At 50.4% G+C, this 18,974-nt stretch overlaps 1 protein-coding gene and 1 long non-coding RNA gene across 6 annotated transcripts in view; both read right to left on the bottom strand.

Annotated features, from left to right (window-relative positions):
* The window catches only part of SMG6 (SMG6 nonsense mediated mRNA decay factor), a 152,309-nt gene that overhangs the window by 91,176 nt on the left and 42,159 nt on the right, over positions 1-18,974 (bottom strand). For all 4 annotated transcript variants that reach the window (XM_050929062.1, XM_050929060.1, XM_050929061.1 and 1 more), the window contains exon 10: positions 14,210-14,355. In XM_050929062.1, coding sequence (XP_050785019.1) covers positions 14,210-14,355 — 146 coding nt within the window. The remainder of the gene's footprint in view (positions 1-14,209; positions 14,356-18,974) is intronic.
* Positions 10,942-13,671, bottom strand: LOC127037413 (uncharacterized). 2 transcript variants are annotated; one of them, XR_007770364.1, is made up of 2 exons: positions 13,601-13,671; positions 10,942-11,418 (listed from the first exon to the last, which is right to left on the bottom strand). It is a non-coding gene; the product is annotated as an uncharacterized LOC127037413 (long non-coding RNA). The 2 variants fall into 2 exon arrangements; XR_007770365.1 differs by having other exon boundaries at positions 13,616-13,660.

Here is an 18,974-nt window from a genome sequence, read left to right as displayed (position 1 = left end):
TTGGAGAACTGGATTCTACCTCTGTCCACAGAGCTCTTGTGTGATGTCGGGCAAGTCACCCAGACCAAACTTTTACAGGTGGTCACTAGTTATATGTTCCTCATTTTCTGGGTGTCCAATTTAAAACACTTGAGGCCAGATTTTCAGAAGTGCTGGGCACTCCCAGCTGCAACTGAAGTCAATGGGAGTCGTGCTTTGAAAATAAGGCAACAGTCCCCAATGGGGCTGAATCAAGGTTACATGGACAATCACAAAAATGTCATTTCTTAACTGCTGGATTCTCCACTTTGCAACCTTAACATTCTTTATTTTAAAAAAATGTATCAAGCCTCTGACTAGACAGACAGACCCATGCAAACCACGATGCTCTAAGACAGAGCCCTCCTCTAGGTCTCCCAGTGTGTTTGTGCTGGCTGGCGATTTAGGGGGGCAGGGACCACACCTCAGACAGTGCTGAGCATGCTGACAGCACTTAACAGTAGTTTATTTAGAAAATTCCTTTGTGAAGGAAAAGTGCCTGGAGTAACTTGACAAGAACAAAGAGTCCGGAGAAAGAGTGATCCCAGGATCTTCCCCCGCATTGTCGTCATGTCCATCACTAGGAGGCACGCTCTCATCATCGCTACGGCTCATCACTCCTATGGCGACGCACTACAGCTCACAGCTCCGGGGCAGGTGCTCTGGAAGCTGCTCTTTGGACATGACACCTTACAGCAGTACATGGGACTGTGGCAATGTGTGGAGGATGCAGCAGGGACTCACCAATCCCAGCACTTCTGATGAGCACAGGTAGTTTTCTTCTGTTCTGGAAATTTGGAAGGAACCCTGCTCTGAACAGCACCCCACAAGGTAGGAGTCTCAGGTGTCCAGCCGGTATGTCCCTAGGGGCAGGAGCAGACCGAGGTACAGAGACACTATTCTAGGACATTTACCATCTGTGCACAGGCATTATGTATGGAGTACGATCATCTGGAGCCTCGGCTCCCAAAGTAGTGCACGCACAGAGGAACGGCTTTGCCCCTCTGGAGTGGGTCTTGGCCTGCAGTAACCTAAACAAATTAATCTTCTCCATTTACTAGCATAATTATAGGACATTACGGTTCCATGTCAAATTCCTTGTTTCCCCAGTGATATTAGATGGGACTGGCATAGCTGTGAGGTTCCCCACACCCAGTGCTCCTGTCCCATTCCCCACTGTGCCTCCTGCTGGGATAGGCTGGGACTGAAGGAGCAGGGAGCACCCCTCACAGCCAGAGATCTTGTCTCATTCCCCACTGCGCCTCCTGCTGGGAACGGCTGGTTCTGAGGGAGCTGGGAGCGCTCTAGAGCCAGTGTTGCTCCGTTTCCTGCAGAGATTTGAAAAATTATTGCAGTTCCAAAGCGAGCTTCGATTTCACTGTGACCAGCAGCTCAGAGACTCACAGTTACTATACAACCGAATACAATATTTTTTCATAAATTTAACGCCAGCATGTCTGTGTTTGGAAACTTTGAAAATCCATGTTGTATGGTTTACTGCACTGGAAAAGGTGCCAACAGAGTTTCAAAGGAAGGGAAGTGTATAACTGTTTCCTTTCAAATGCATTTTCCAATGGGATCCATTGAGGGAAAAGGCTGGAACTAACTAAAACATTATTAAAAACTGTTATGAAAAGAGACAGAGAGATGGAAAAAGATAGACAAAATGTCCAATATACAGCCGAGAGAGAGGGAGGGAGGGAGGGAGAAAGGGGATATGGGCAGAAAGACACATTGGGTGGGGAAAATGGGGCGAGACAGAGTTTTATCTGGCAGTCCCCATTTGTGGTTTCATATTGTTGCAGATCAATTGATCAGGATTTCAGTGCTGCTGGCCCAGTGGCACACGGAGAACCACAGAGTTGGCTGCAAGCATAGCCCTTGCGAACTGCTGACCTTCAGTTTTAAAACCAAAAATATTCTTTTGGAAACTGTTCCACCAGGTTCCACCCAAGGCTGCCAAGCAAAAACAAGCACTACTAACCTGAAATAACACCCTGCTCGGTTACACCAAGCAACAACCAGGACTAGTAAACTGAAGTAACACCCTGTTCTGAGTCACCCAGCACTACTAACCTAACATGACATAGTATGCAGGGGCTTGCCTCTTCCTTACTCCCTGACTGGAACAGTTCATTCACCAATCGCGGACACAAGCCACCGTGATGAATACATAGGATGCAGCCATCGCAATCGCAGACCCGGAATACCAAGTGGTGAGAAACGGTTCCAGCTCCACAGTGTAAAACATGGCAAGAACCCCGGGGTTCTTGCAAATGTGAAACAAAACAAAATAAAACAAAACCAGTCTATAAAAACTCTCCCTGCAGTGGAGGCTCCTGTCCCGCAGGGCTGGGCCTGGCTCCCTGCTCCGGCTATTGCCATCTAGTGGACAGGGTTGCAGCACGGCCCACTCAGATTTGGTCTGGTTGACCCATCTCACGACAGGAGCAGCCACTGCAGGGTGCAAGACAGGCTCACTTTGCAAGCCCCCCTCCAAGCCTTCCACCTCTGTGCTCTATTCATGGGCCAAGCTGAAAGACACATAGAGGTCTGAATCACAGCCTGGGTCCAGAAAACCTGCCCCAAGCCTCGTTGCTGCTGCCCTCCAGCACAGAACCAACCAGAAATGAAAGTATGGTATGTGAAATAGCCAAGTGCCCTGGCAGGCCACAAGGCAGCCAGGGTGCCAGCCCAGCATCAAGCCCTGGGAAGTGACATTGGGAACAGAGACGGAGCTCGGGTCTGCAGACCAGAGCTCTGCTGCTTAGCCAGGCTTCAAAGAGCCAGGATGGGGGTGGGCAGAACTTGGTGTGAGTCTGCAGAGCTCCAGGCCTGCAGTTCTTAGGGGTGTAGTAACCGTGGGCTGTAGCACACATGTCGAGGGATGAGGGGAAAAAATAAACAGACAGACAAAAGAATGAGGATGCTCTGCCAATTCCAATTGTGCAGCTTTTATTTTAAATGCTTATCAAGCTGAGAGAGAGCAGAGTTCTTGGAAAACAAGGTTTCCTTTCTTCCAATGCCAGCGTCAAACACCCTCAAGGACGGGTACAGCACAGGCGCTAGCAGCCTGCTGCACTCCCCACAGCACAGCCATGCAGTCCCGCCCGCCTGGGAAAGGAACAACCCTAGCAGTTCTGGTAAAAAGATCTCTGGGATTTTTGATTAATCTCCAATCTGGCTGGGTTCAAATTATGGCCAATTATCCACCAACACTTCTTGCTAATAAAATACATTTTTACAAGCCCTAATTACTGCTTTCGCTGAACGGCTCTACAGGAAACTGAGGACTGCAGATCTCCAGACGGCAGCAGACAGTAATGCTAGGCACCTATGAGTACACCAGGCAAGTAACTCAGACAAGACAGGCTGCCAAGGAAAGAGGCCCTGCTGCTCTGACTAGAGTTTGAGGGACACCAGTTCCTGAACTGGGGCCCTGGACTAGCATCATACATAATGTTTTCTGTGATCTCTCTGAGTTCCGCAGGCCTTGGTTACAGTACCAGCTGCCGGTGGCATCCAGGAAACCAGAGTGCTGGCCCCACCTCTTCGCTGGGCGTTTGGAGACTCTGGCCAGCAGGGACATTCCATCTTGGAAATGGTTGCACAGGAGTGGCCTCAATAACGAGCAGCAGCCAGCAGCCACTCTCAGGCTGTGCCTGCACTGCTGCTCATCCCAGAACACGGAGCACAGACTGGGCGATGGATTCACTCTAGGTCAGGCCACCCCGCACTTTGGGTGCTGGGTGGGAGAATGCAACTGCTCAGCTCAACTCTGACCTTTGGCTCTTTCTGTCAGGGATACAGCTCAATGAAGGACACAGAATTAGATGCCAATAAAGCACATACAGAGAACTCCTTGGAACATTAGGGTAACTGGGCTAGAAAAACCCAGCTCCCAGGTAGACGTCAGTCTCTAATCAGTTATACACACATCTACTCTCCAGTGCACCAAGCTCCCCCAGGATTCCCTTGGAATCAACGCTGAGAAGAAGCCTTCAGTTGACTACAACCCCCAGGCAGACCCTGCTGGTGCGGATGTTCCACAACACACCAAGAAAGGGAAACTGCTGCTATCTGTACAGTGCAAGCTAACTTTGGTACAGGGAACACCCTCAGTGGCAAGAACATAGCAGCAAAACCACTGGACCACAGCACACTCCCAACCCACACATTCTTGGTTCGCTGGAGTCTTTCTAGTCAGTGCTGCCATGCAGGTATCTGGGCTCAGCTGGGGAAAATGCAGCTCTGCTACGTTGATTAATTTTTCTTTCTTAACCAGGATTACTTTAATTTTCAAGGCCTAATGGACTCCAGCTGTGATAGGAGGCAAAGCTGTGGTAGAAGAAAGGCAGACTCTGGGGTAAGCTTGAACACCACTCAAATACACACAAAGCCCTATAAAAAGGATGCACTACAGTGGGGTATTTTTGGTCTTGACAATACTTCAGTAAAAAATACAACTTTGCTGATACATCACTGCAGAAATATTCTCAGGGTCCATTCAGGAATGGTTTAAAGCATTTATTTTTGTTTCCTTTTGCAATGGTCAGAGAGAAAATAGAAACTCATTGATAAGAGGAAACGAGAGAGACATGAAAAATTGAAAACTACCTAAAAGCTCATGGAGAGGTTTATTTTATTAGTTCTTAATAAATATCTTGCAGATTTCCTCAGGAAATACACCAGATCACATGTAAAATAGTTTGATACTGATGTCAACTGCATCAACATATGAAATCTATTAGGGTGAAGCCACAGCAGGGTGATCAGCCTGCTGAAAAACTGCATGGCACTGAGGCAAGGGGGGAGCAGGGGGGAATCTCACGGCCCTTCCAAATTCTTCGAGAGGTAAAAAAGTCAGCCAAGACGCAGAGAGAGAGAAAAAAAGATCCCACATCCTGCTTTGTGCTGCCAGCAATGTGAAGTGCCCAGAGATTAATTCTATGTCTGGCCTGGAAATGTGACTTTAAAGCATGGGGGGGTGGGGAGGAGAGGAAAGAGAAGGCCAGGCTAACAGGGCCTGGCACTGTGCCACTAACCCCCTCCCAAGCCATGTTTCAACGTAGACAGCAGTAAACCCCAACAGACAGCAGCTCCTCATGCTGCCAGGGCCTCGCACCAGCTGCAGTGCGTCTAGCTGTGCGCAGCCCCAAGTGGAGATGGGCTGAGAGCATCACTTCCGCTTTGCCTACTTTTAAAGACACAAGCACATGTGGCAGAATTCTTCCCCTCTCTGCCATGGACCTTGTATATTAGGGGCCCCAGAGAAGGGCGAGGCCTGCTCCCAGCACCAACTGCAAGGTCTCATCAGCCCTTGGCTCCCTAGGACTCACTCTGAAGGGTTTATGCTGTTCCCAATGTTCATTTGGCAGCAGGGGCCTCCTTTCTGCGTCGGTGCCACTATCTGGAGAGCAGGATTTGCTTACGCAAGCCTCCCTGTCTCCATTCTGGCTCAGGCAGAGACGCACCAGGAGTCCGCAGAGAGACAATGCCGGGAGAGCATGCTAGGGAGATCCGCACACTGAGCTCCTGGTAGGTACTGAGTAAGGTTAAAACAAAATCCCACCGCAGAACCACAACCACTGGGTGTGTGAGAACAGCCAGCCAACTGCATTTCTCTCACTGGTTTGCATGTCCAGTTTCCTTCTGGCTGTTGTGTTGCCATCCAATATGGTGCCAATCACTGCTTCCCCATCCCACACACAGCATGGCCCTGAGTACAGAGGGCTATGGAAACCTGCTGGCCCAATCCACTGCTCAGGGAGAACAATGAGGTCGGAAACACAAGGATGAAGGATACAGCAGGAGCTGCAGAAGGCTAGAGTGGGGTCAGAGATTTGGGCCGAGCCAGAAGCTCATGGGAGGGTTGCTCTAGCCACAACATTACCATTTGGAGAGAGTCACTTATGCCCTTTCCATGGCACTTACTGGCTTTCCCTAGGTCATGTTAACCACAACCTCTGGGAATCACAGAGTGTTGAACACGACTCTGCAATCAGTGTAGATAGAGACGGTTGTGTTTAACACTGTGTCAGCAGGCTCAGGAGAAACTCTGCTGGATTTCAAGAGATTTACCAATGATCAATTAACAGCATTAAACACAACTTGTCCCAGTCTACACTGACTGCAAAGCTGGATTTAACATCGTGTTAGCAAACATGATTCCTCAAGGTTTTTGTGAAGAGAAGCCCACAGAATCATCACAGGCAGATCCAACACTGCCCTGCCACAGGACTAAGTGCAACACACACAGGGTGCAGATGGCCTCCTCACCAGCTGTGATGGAAGTAGGGGAGAGAACAGGTAGACAAGAGTTTCCTTGTTGACTTGAACTTGTGTGAGGAGCACCTTTCATTCTCAGACACGTGGCTTCCTGAAATATTCTGACTGTGCTCACCCTCCTTCCTTGGTCTCAGCCAGGACAAAGGCACTTTATACATCCCTGCCAACACAGCCCTCAGAGCTGCGCCAATGCTAACCCCCTTCGCGTACCTAGCATCTAGTTACCATGGGAATTGGTGCCTTACAAATGCAAGAAGAGATGAGAGAGAACTGAGTGGGATTTGGTTCTTAAAAACGGTGATGGGAGGTTAGCTGACAATGTCCGCTAGCCCACAGGGGACTGGGAAGGGCTACACTCACAGAGCTGGGATGCTGTTCTTGAGCCTGTGCAGGGCATGGCGACACAGGGCAGGGGGCTTTTACTGTTTAAAGCTGGCAGGCCTTACAGAGCAGCTTGGCAAATGTCATCAAGATCATTACCACATCACAAAACATTGTAATGAGCCTAATTATACTATGTTCTCTAACATGGAATTAAATAAAAACATAGTAATTAACTCACTGCTCCACAGAAACAGGAGGAAATCACAGGTGCAACACACAGCCAAGAGATATATTTAGACTATGAAACGTCTCCTTAAAAGTGAGAGGATTTCCTGTCAGGGTGCAAACCAGTCCTGCAACACCTCCAGTCCTCACTCTCCCAGCACAAGCACTCCCCTTTCTCCATACCCCCACACAGAAGGTGAGGCACCGCAGAACGGCCGTACTGATCACCACTCTCGTCTCATAGTGCCTGGACTGAGGGATGCAGTGTCTGTCAGAGCTCAGAATTTCCTGCCTTTAGTTTCATTTTACACAGCACATGCCCCTCACAGGGTCTCTCTGAAATGCCCACAGTTCCTCCAGCTCCAGAAAATACATCACGAGAGAGGCACGTTCCACAGCCAGTCTGGGCTCAGTGTCACACTAACAGCAGAAAAGCTATCTAAACAGACTCAAGTTGCCACGGGATTTGTCCTAACTGGCACGCTCAGGCAGCGGAACCTGGGCTGCAAAGCAGAGTCTAGCTTTGTGATTACAAATCATTTCCCTCTGCTTGCTGCCCTGAAATGAGATCTAGGTCTCGCCCTCTCTCCTGAGCAGACAGTGAGGAACTGCTTACATCACAGGCAGGCCTGACAGAAGCCCCCAAAGAGTTCACCTACTAAGACTGCCCAACAGGGACCTTTGCTGCACAGCCCTATTCCAGCTGGAGGGGAGGCCTGGAGAATCTGACACAATGGCAGGCACTCAGCATACACTGGAAACCTCTTCCTTCCCTTCACAAGGTCCTGCTCCATGCTCTGCTTCTGAAGCCAAAGTCTAGATTTCAGAAACCTGAACTCTACATGGAAATTCCCTGCAACATGCTGATTACTGCATCGCCTGTTGGCACTGGTGGCAAGGGGGGAAAGTCACATGACTTTCTGGACACGTTACACTATGCAGTCTTGCATCAGAGGGTGGAAATCAGAAGCTATGAGAATAATTCCAATTACGGTAAATAAATCCCCAGATATGTGAATCTGCCTTTTAAACAGGAAACCAAGGGGAATAAGCAAAGGAAGATTCGGTCTAAATATTGCTGTCACCAGCCACAAGAGCTCAGGAGAGGCTTCCTCAGAAAGCGTGTTAGGACCATTGCAGCTTACCTGAGCTTTACTGATGTGTCTTGTGGCTGAGACCTACAGATTTCCCTCCCTGAAAGGGAAAGAGCTCCCAGCGTCCTGTCAAACCCCACCCTCACAGCTACCTGAGAGAGAGAAAACCCTAACAGTCTGCCAGCACTTCCAGCCATGCCTGCATCCCACAGGAGTCCAGCATCAGCTACAGCTCAGCGTGAGACAGTTTCACAGACGTTCCTTCTCACAGCTCTGCCAAGGCGCCTCCAGCCTGACCTGCAGCACTCTCTTTTATTCCAGAGCTAGGCTTCTCCTAAGCAGAAGGGGACAGGCCCACGGCCTACAGAAGTGACACGGGGTGCTGTGGGTGCATATTTTCTCCTCAAGTGAATAGCACAGACACTAAGCAGATCTGTACAAAGGCCAAGGCACTGCTCAGATCGTAAATTCACTGGGCCAGGGACCTTCTTCCTGTACCGTGCTTAGCACAGTAGGGTCCTGGGTCCATGGCTGGGGCTGCTAGGTGCTGCTACTGTCCTCAATATTAGGCTGAGGATAAAACCTAACCCAACGTGCAAGCCGCAATCCCCAGGTGCCCTTCAGTGCATACTCTTCCCAGCCCAATCTCCACAGCGAGCTCAGCACAGCTGGAGGTAGGGTGAGCAGTCCAAAACAGACCGTGAACTCTCTGCAAGAGACCCCCTTTCTCCTTTGGGCTAGGTCACAAGTCTGAGCCGTTCCGACCCCAAGCTCTGGGTTCGCAGCTCCCAGTCCAAGCACAGGGAGAAGGGAAGGGGGAAATGTAATGACTCTCTTCCCCAAAGCGGAGCTCTGAGAGTGTCATTTCAGACCCCCCCACACACACATACTAAGGACAGTAATACCCAGTCAGCCTTAAAGGGAAACAGCAGTGACCTATTCTAGAGGCATGTAAACCCTACTGTGTTGGGAGACCTAGTTATAACAGGGGCATCCCGGCTATGGGTAAAACATGCAGTAGAGATGTGGCCAAGCTGGGCTTCCAGACTGTGCAGAGAACCCAGTCCTCACCAAGCCTGGCCCGCCTGATACAATCTCTGCTCTGATTTTCCTCTTGCTCCAGGTGCTTTACTATGGAAAATGCAGAGAACAGGACAGCTGAGCTTTACCACAGAGAGGGGGAATTAGGAGAAAGGGCTCAGCTCCACTTTCCAGCCAGGGCGATCACACCACTGCTTCTGCTAACTGGAGTCTGAGGTTTCATTAAGCCTCGTTTTAAACCTAATTTTAAAACTCCACCAAACCAAGGCTGTCGTCCACAGCAGTGTTTTATTTTTAAACCAGCTCGACTATACCGGACCCCTTTGGGCTCAGCTCCCAGCACCTTCTCTGTGCTCCAATACGCACAATGTGGTTAGACCCTCACGAAAAGCCATTGAGATGCGGCTGCGCTAGATGAGCAGTAAGTGTTTCCGGCTGAGCCTTTTTTCCGATGCTGCAGTTAGCTCGTCAAGCAAAGCGTGATCCTGTGCGGGAAACCAAGCAAGTGCTGAAGAGACACTCGGAGACAGGGCCGGCTCTGCCGCCAAGGGTAGACGCTGCTCGCCTTTCCAACATCTCAAGGGTTATTTTAAGGGTTCACAGATCTAGCTCACAAGTCAGAGCATTTGCGGTCACTAAAGCGAAGCACACAGTGTGCTCAGCACAGAGCCACACATAGGAGCAGGATGGCAGAGGAGCTGTCTGTTTGGTAACAGACTAAGTACATAATGAATTCAGTTGAGAATGACATGAGTGATGTGCACAGATGCTGAACATGCACCTGGTGAAGAAGGGGGAGGGTCTCACATATACCTGAAGGCACAGATACTTTGCAATCCCATACAGATTCCTTTATCAGATTATGTCTTTCAGTGGACCTGGCAGGAACTGGTGCAGAGGAGGTCTATGCACCAGACAGTTCTGCTAAGCATTAGCTTTTTCCTTTCCACATGTGCACAGCAGTGGCTAGAGGATGTGCAATGATGGCTTGCCACGCTGCTCCAGAGGCCCCAAGCGCACAGTTCCATGGCGTACAGGGGTGGGACTCTCCTCAGCCTGCACTCCCAACCCCCTGCAGCACTGCCACACTAGTTCTGTTGCCCTCCAGTGGGGAGAGGAGAGGAAGGAGGACCTTTGGGCCCATATGAGAGAGTGGGCCCAGGGTTTGGCCCATGTGAGCCAAGCCCTAGTCACAAACCAGTACGATTCTATATTAGGGACTGATTTCCTATAAGCTGCCCTAATGAACCTGTTCCCATGTTCCAAAGCCACCTCGGTGGTGCGACTGCCATACAAACAGCAAGACCCTTCGTTAATGGTCAGCAGGTCACACAGGTTAGTCACCACATGCCACTGACATTTCTTCTGATTAAAGTCTGGCCTGTCTTTCTGTTCATGAGCCCAAAGCACTAGCACAGACAGCAGTACCCAGCCCTGACTCTGCACTCCATTCCCCACATATGCTGGGGATGCATATGTGGCAACCCCCTCCCTTTCAGCCCGAGTTCCTCACAAACTAGAAAGAACAAATGCAACAGGACTGTGAGTGCCAGAAGGCATCCAGGTGCTGCAGCCTGATGCCTCACACCCAGAGCCAGGGAAATTTGCTGGGATTTCCGGGAAGTGTCTCTAGGGTGCCCTCTGCTGAGCCCCCAGGTTGGTGTGCATTTGTGTGGAATGTAGACCCATCGGGGAGAGGGGAAGTTATTCCGGGGGTGGCCTATGAATAACATCCAGTGATTTATAGGAAGTATAATCCAATAATACAGTAAAATAAAACAGTGTGTCTGAGATGGGTTTGATTCCAGGAATTATAAAACAAATTATTAAAGAGAGAGAGAGAGAGAGAAAAAAGCCCCCGAGAGGCCAGATTGGAGTAAATTGGGCACAGATGGGCTGGGAGGGGGTTTCTCTCCCCACCAACATGCCCCTGCTGCAAGCACGGCTTCAATTAGCCCTTTCAGAAACCAGAGTTTTATTTCCCCAAATTACAAAATTAAAAAAAATTAAAATTCTTGGAGTGTCTGTGGTTTGAATAAAGGGACCCAAACTTCCTTGCGAGTCACATGTGCAGATGGCTAGCAAACTCTTAAACATGGCCACCCCAAAAAGGTCCCTGCCCTTCCCTGGGAGCCCAGGATGGCCTCAAAGGGATCAGCAGCCATTGACAGCTCACACTAGACAGGAGCAGCAACTGCACTAGTTGCAGCCTTGGATCCTGCGTCCAGTTCTCTTTTCCCACCCCAGGCCAGGGTCTGCCATAGCACTACGTGGCTCTGCTACAAGGCAGCAGCTGGGGCAAACAGACCCTTCCCAACACCTCTTCCACATGGGCAGCTGAGGGGCTGGCTCGCTGGTCACTGGGGGCTCCATCAGGAGAAAAGCCCCTGAGTGGGATTCTTGGCTCCACCTGGAGTCATGTGAGAGTCTGTGAATGGAAGCAATAGAATCAGTCACAGTTCCAAGGGACAGTTGCCTGACCCCAGGTCTGCTGCACCTTTGCTGGCACCAGTCCAGCTCCCTTGGTATGAACAAGGATGGGAGCCCTAAGGGGATGGAGCCACAGAGCCTCACCTGACTGTAAGCTCAGCGGTGGCAGCAGCTGGTGGGGAAGTTTTGAAAAGATTTTCTAGTACAGACAGGGGTCTCCGAGGCCTGGAGATCAACAGGAGCAAAGGGAAGGTTCACGAGCCAACTAACCCTATGGGCAGCAAGTCCATTCCACAGCAGGAGCCCCAGGGCAGGGCAGGGAGCCTATGGATTAATTCCCTCTCTGCCCCAGAGGCAGCCTACCTCCTGCTCTGAGCAGAGATCAGACAGACTGCACCCTGACAGAGACCACACCTGCAGGCATGTGCACAGGACAGCACTGCCCAGCAGTGCAGATTGTTGGGGAAGGCCGCTGAATGGAGTCACTCGTGATTTGCCACTCCCTTCAGTGACTGTGCTGTTGATAATTAGGGAAAGGTTTTAAGGTCTTTCAGCCTCCCTCATACACAGATGCTGATCACCACAACACCCCCTCTTGCCGCTGTCCGTGCAAGTGCAACACACAGAATGTGACTCATATGCTGGGAAATGGAAACATGCATCTTCCCACCAGCCATCACTGCAGTAAGCTCCCCTCAGCCCTCTGCCCACAGCAGCCCACACACCAGGGCGTGGAGCCAACGCCTCAGCTATGCACTGGGCACTTGGCAACAATGCAGCAAAAGCTCTTGCATACATTTAAAACTCCAGGCTCTTTGCTTTTCCTCAGCATCCAGCTCTTTGTACCTCTCAGTACCATGAAATCTGCTCCAGACTCACATGGGACTTTGCCAGCATCCAACATATGCACACCCCGGAAATGTCAGGGATGTTCCCGCTGGCAACAAGCTCACTTTGACAATAGTATTTCTACCCCAGGAACGTGATCAGCAGTGGCCTAGGGTCTCAAACACAAGAGCTGAGCACAAGACCTCCGACAAACCCTCTAACGTTGCTGAGTGTCAGGTGGGAACTGCAGCATCCTCCAATTCACAGGCATCTCATGAACACAGTCACTGGTTCCAGGCACTCACCGCTGAGCCCCAAGCAGGAAAGGGATTGCTCCCTACAGAGACATGACGCTGGGCGCAGCAGGCACCTACTCACTTAGGAGAGAGGGATCCTTAAGAACATTGGGGCTTATTTCCCATAGCGAGAGAAAAGATAGCCTCAGCTCCCTCCCCCTTGCCTGCATTCTCTTGGAACAGGGGATGAAGCAGCTAAAGTTGGTGGTCTGAGTGCAGGACTGGGAGTCAAGACATCTGGATTTTAGCCACAGCTCTGCCTGTGCCTTGCAGCATGAGCTTGGCCAGGGCTCTTTCCTACTCTGTGCCTGTCCCTGCATCTGTAGCACAGGGATAAGGACAATGACCTGGCTCCCAGGGGGCTGAGAGGAGGCATTTGCTCATGTTTGTAAAGTACTTTGAAGCCGGGAAAGATAAACACTCCATCTGGTTTGCTGGCATCTAGCAGACTGGGCTCATGAGCCCAACCTAAGCAGCAGCACTTGTAACTCCCAAGGGGGCAGTTCCTTCTTAAGACCGGAAGATACCTGGGAAGCAGGCTGGGATGCAGCTATTTCTCCAGCACACCACTTCACGCAGTCAGCTCATCTCGTCCCCTCGTCACTTAGTCTGGCACTACAAGGAGCCAACTGCTCGCCAAGAAAAAGCTGAAATCATGAGCTTTCTGTGGCAGGGATCATGTCTCACTGTATCTGTAAGAACCCAGCACTCTGGCCACAACTGTAGTGCACCATCCAAGGGGGAAAGGCCTTGCCCCCTTCCGAATCTAAACATCCAGCAGCTGGTGCTTTAAACGTTGGCTCTTCCTGCCCTGGGACTGCAAGTCCAACCCCCCTGTCATTCCCTATGGCTACAAACAAACAGGCAAGTGGGGAAGAACTAGTCACCTCAGCTGCACTCGGAATTCTCTGCAGAGCACCTGAGGGAAGGGCACTCAGCCCCGGAGCCCCCCACTGGCTTTGGGGACAGCCGCTTGTTCAATAAACTCAAGGCTATAAGCCAACACACCTAGCCCAAGAGTGAATGGAGGAGGCGCAAGGAGAGAAGCAACCATACCCCATCTGGACACACCGGCTTTGTTTCCCAGCTGGCTCTGTCTGGGGCGAGGCTCCTTTCCTGGCCCTTCAGTTACCGCCTCCATCAGCTACCTCCAAAGAGGCTCAGCAGTGAACAGTCACACAGTCACAGGCAGCCACTGGACTGGGCATGCTCCCCCAGAGCTGTCCCTTTAATGCCACGGATGATGCCTCCAGAGAGCAGCTGTCTTCGGGCCTGCCTCTAAGTGCCACTGTAAGGCTCTGAGCGGGGTCAGAGAAAGATGCTGGGAAAGCATGTCAGGAAATCACTCGGCATTCATTCAGTTCCTAGGGACAGCCTTTGAGTGAGGATTGCCATCCTCCTCCTCCACAACACTCTTCTGCCCAACTCCAGAAAGACACCCCGAAACTCTTCCCCACTCAGAACAGAGCAACGCTTTCTGGGGAGAGGCCTCAGGGCCCTTTCTACTGCCTTCCACACAGCAGGCATTCAAAGAAAGCTCTGCCTCCCTGAAGGCTGCCCGTTCAGTATCCCTCCCCTGCTCTTCTCCAGCCACATGGATTTAATCACTTGCCACACAGAACAGGGCAAAACTCCCCAGCCCCCATCCTTGACAACACTTGGTACCTTTGGGCTGGGAATTGTACACTGCAAACATGTTGATAGCCATGAGCTGCAGCATGCGGGTGCTTCCAATGGGAGGGGGGCTGTGCTTCAGCAGCACCTGGAACTCCCTCAGCACCTCCTCTGTCACTGACGGGAACGTCTCCATCCTGCAGACAGAAAGGGAACAACAGGAATGCTTGCACCAAGGCCTCAGGGCACAGTGAGGAGGGGACAGAGGGAGACCCTCACAGCTATTGCATGTCTGGGATAGCCACCCCTCCCATCAGCTGCAGGGGAGCAGCAGCCCATGGAGTGCTGGAGCTGGCAGACAGAATGGAGAAGTCAGCCTGACCCACACCCATGGAGTCGGGGCAACTGACTTTGTAAACATCATCTGTTTAAGAGAGCCACTTCCTGCTGAGGAAAGTGCTCCCAGTGCGTGGGCCCCAGTTATATGGCAGGCAGTGAGGGCCCTCCATATTACCCAGCCCCAGAACACTGGCATTGTGTCTCATCTGTGAGAGCCCCAACTTGGCCCCAGGAGAGGGATTAGGGGTCCCCTGCAGATTAACAATGTCTCATTTAGATGCTGGTAGTCACTGTATGAAAACCAGTGTCAAAACCACAGCTGTTTCCTGAAATATACACAGCTACTATCACTCATCAAGAGGGACCAGCCACCAGATGCAATGCCACAGCTTTGAGCGAGGCGTCCTTTCAACTCCAAAAGCCTTAGCAGTTACAGGCACCTTCATCCAAGGAAACCCAACACATTTCCGCTAATCTTCACTTAGTATCACTCTTCATATAGTCCCCAAAGGGGGCCAGCTATTCTACAGCCCTGAGTCAGACCGATCCCTGCTCCACAGGAGTCACAAACTAATGGCAGACAGATTCTCCCAGTCTCTGCTCAGACTAGCAGCCCTGCCCTCTGCTCTTCTTCGTCAGGGGGTGCCTACTAGAGGGTATTTTCAGAGATTCCAAGGCCGCTGTGACCATTTAGTCTGAGCTCCTCTATAACACAGGCCAGGGAACTTCCCCATCCTAACGCCGTGATTTAAAGATTGCCAGGGATGGAGAATCCACCACAACCCTTGGTCAATTGCTCCAGTGGTGAACTACTCTCACCTTCAAAAATTTACACTTTATTTCCAGTCTCAACTTCTCTACTTTCAGCTTCCAGCTATTGGATCGGATTAGACCAGCGGGTCTCAACCTGCGGGCTGCATGTGGCCCAATTAGCACACATCTGCAGCCCAGCTGTGTGCTAAAAAAATTCAAAATTTGCCACTCTGGTCTGGCAGGGAGCAGGGCTGGCTGAGGGGAAGACACCTACTGCAGACTGCACCTGTGCTCCTGCCAGCAGAGGGCTGGTGAGTGCCGCAGGGCAGGAGAGTGGGTCTGTGGGTGGGGAGAGGGGAGGCTCTGGGAACTAAGGGGTTTGCCTCAGGTTTTAGGTGGGGCTCTGCTCCTGACCCCCCTTCTCGGGTCCTGGCTGCCAGCCCTGCCAGGGGCTCCACTACTGGCCTGGTGCTGGGGGTCCCTGCTCCTGCCTGGCCCCGTGCCTCAGGGTCCGAGTCTGGGTTCCTGCTCCTGCCCAGCCTCATGCCCCAGCATTCGGGTCCGGGTCCCTGCTCCTGCCTGACCCCAGGGTCCGGGTCCGGGTCCGGGTCCCTGCTCCTGCCCGGCTCCATGCCACGGGTCCTGTTCAGCCCCGTGAAGCAGGATTTGGGTCCAGCTACCTGGACTGCACCCAGGGCTCCACACCTGGCCCTGCTCTGGGTGGAGTGCTGATCATAGGCCACTATGGGCGGTTTTAGGGTGGAAGGGGCTGTAGTTCTCAACCTGCGCCCCACTCAACACACTGTGGGCTGCATTAACAGGTTAAGAACCACTGGGTTAGACCTTTCTCTGCTACACTGAAAAGCCCCTTAGTAAATATTTGTTCCAGTTGTAGGCACTTATAGACTGTAACCAAATCACCCCTTAACCTTCTTTTTGCTGAACAAAACAGATTGAGCTCCTTGAGTTTAACACTACAAGGCAGGTTTTCTAATCCTTCTAATCAGTCTCATGGCTCTTCTCTGACCCCTCTCCAATTTATCAGCAATCTTCTTGAACTGTGGGCACCAAACCTGGACATAGTATTCCACCAGCACCAAACACAGAGGTCAAATAACCTCTCTGCTCCTTGAGATTCCCGTTTGTGCTCCCAAAAGCATCACATTAATCCTTTTGGCCAAAACTTCACTTGGGGAGCTCATGTTCAGCTGATTATCCACCACGACTCCAAAATCTTTGTCAGTCACTGTTTCTCAGAGTCCCCCCTCCTTCAAGTATGGCCTGCACTCTTTGGTCCTAGATGTGTACTTTTACATTTAGCCATATTGAAATGTATATTGTCTGCTTGTGCCTAGTTTACCAAGCACTCCAGATCTTTCTGTATCAGTGACCTGTCCTCCTCATTGTTCACCACTCCCACAATTCTTGTGTCATCTGCAAACTTCATCAGTGATGATTTTATCTTTTCATCCTGCTCATTGATAAAAATGTTAAATAGCATAGGGCCAAGAACAGATCCCTGAGGGACTCCAGTAGAAACACACCTGCTCAGTGATGATGATTCCCTGTTTACAATTCAGACCTGTCAGTTAGCCAGCTTTTAATCCATTTAATATGGGCCCATTATATATATTTCAAGTGTTTTTAATCAAAATGACATGTGGTACCAAGCCAAACCCCAGACAGTAGTTTAAGTCTATTACATCAACACTATTACCTTTATCAACCAAACATGTAATCTCATAAAAAAAAAGACATCAAGTTAGTTTGACAGATCCTATTTTCCATAAACTCACGTTCAGTTTGTTAATTACATCACCTTCCTTTAATTATTTATTAACTGAGTCCTGTATCAACTGCTCCATGATCTTCCCTGGGATCAGTGTCAGGCTGACAGGTCTATAAGGACACGGTCATCCTGTTTACCCTTTTTCAATATTGGTACAATACTAGTTTTCTTCTAGCCTCCTGGAATTTCTCCAGTGCTTCAGGACTTACTGAGAATCAACATTAATGGTCCAGTGAGCTCCTCAGTCAGCTCTCTTAAAGCTCTTCAATGCACGTTATCTGAACCTGCTGATTTCAAAATGTCTAACTTCACTAGCTTCTGTTAACCTCCTCCAGAGATACTAGTGGACTGGAAAGAGTGTTACTCCCACTCTTACTGCTGAACTCCCACAGCAAAGCCTACAACTGTTCTAGCAAGTGGTTCTGTCCTGATAAAGAGTCAATGCCAGGGCAGTGTGCTGAGATGAGGCTCCAGTCAGCAGTGGCACAAGGCTCCAGTGTGCCCTTCCAGAGATGCACAGGAAAGCTGAAATCCATCCTGGGAAAAGCAGGGGCAGCCTCAATGTTAGAGCAGTTGAGTGCAGAGGCCTCCAGGACATGCCCAGTTGTCACACTCAGCAAACGCAGTGATCTCCTTTCTCCTCCCGCACACAGATTCAGACCTTGCAATGTGAGAAGGCTCCAGAATGGTTGAATGGGATGCTCCTGGTAACCCACAAGGACAATGTTTTTGGGCTTCCGCAACATCCTTTCAGGCTGGTTGGATCATCATTGGGCCCTATCAAATTCTTGGTCCATTTTGGTCAATTTCACGGTCATAGAATTTTTAAAATTGTAAATTTCATGATTTTAGCTATTTAAATCTGAAATTTAACAGTGTTGTAATTGTAGGGGTCCTGACCTAAAAAGGAGTTTTGTGTGGGTGGGTGGGTCGCAAGGTTATTGTAGGGGTGGGGGGTTGCAGTACTGCTACGCTTACTTCTGCGATGCTTCTGGCAGGGTGCTGCCTTCAGAGCTAGGCACCGGCCAACAACCGCCACTCAGCTCTGAAGCTGGCAATACTACAACGCCCCTAAAATAACCTTGCAACCCCCCCTACAACTCCCTTTTGGGTCAGGACCCCCAATTTCATGGGCAACGCATTTCAAGAAAGATGTGGAGACATTGGAGAGGGTCCAGAGAAGAGCAACAAGAATGATTAAAGGTCTAGAGAACATGACCTATGAAGGAAGGCTGAAAGAATTGGGTTTGTTTAGTCTGGAAAAGAGAAGACTGAGAGGGGACATGATAGCAGTTTTCATGTATCTAAAAGGGTGTCATCAGGAGGAGGGAGAAAACCTGTTCTATCCTTAGAGGCGAAGGTGAACAAGAAGCAATGGGCTTAAACTGCAGCAAGGGAGGTTTAGGTTGGACATTAGGAAAAAGTTCCTAACTGTCAGGGTGTTTAAACACTGGAATAGATTGCCTAGGGAGGTTGTGGAATCTCCATCTCTGGAGATATTAAAGAGTAGGTTAGATAAATGTCTATCAGGGATGGTCCAGACAGTATTTGGTCCTGCCATGAGGGCAGGGGACTGGACTCAATGACCTCTCGAGGTCCCTTCCAGTTCTAGAGTCTATGAATCTATGAATTTGAGAAACGCTGGTCTCCCCTGTGAAATCTGTATAAAAGAACACAGTGTAAAATCATCACAGATCCAACAACATCCTCTGAGTGCAATCTGCTCTACTTTTAAAGGCTGTGCTTCACGGTGCCTTTTAAAACCCAGTGTAACCCCACGGCAGGACAGCCATGCCCTCCGCACTGTCTGCGAAAGCAACACAAAGCCATCCACTGCATCAAATACTGGCTGCTACAACACCCCTGCTATTCTGTAGCCCTGCAGGATGGGGCTGCTCCCCTTGGAAGAAGCAGCGTTCCTGGTGTTTGGGAGCT

The sequence above is a fragment of the Gopherus flavomarginatus genome, chromosome 19, assembly GCF_025201925.1.
Source record: "Gopherus flavomarginatus isolate rGopFla2 chromosome 19, rGopFla2.mat.asm, whole genome shotgun sequence".
NCBI classification, from domain to species: Eukaryota; Metazoa; Chordata; order Testudines; family Testudinidae; genus Gopherus; species Gopherus flavomarginatus.
Note: the sequence above shows the minus strand (reverse complement) of the source record. Positions and strands in the feature narration are given on the sequence as shown.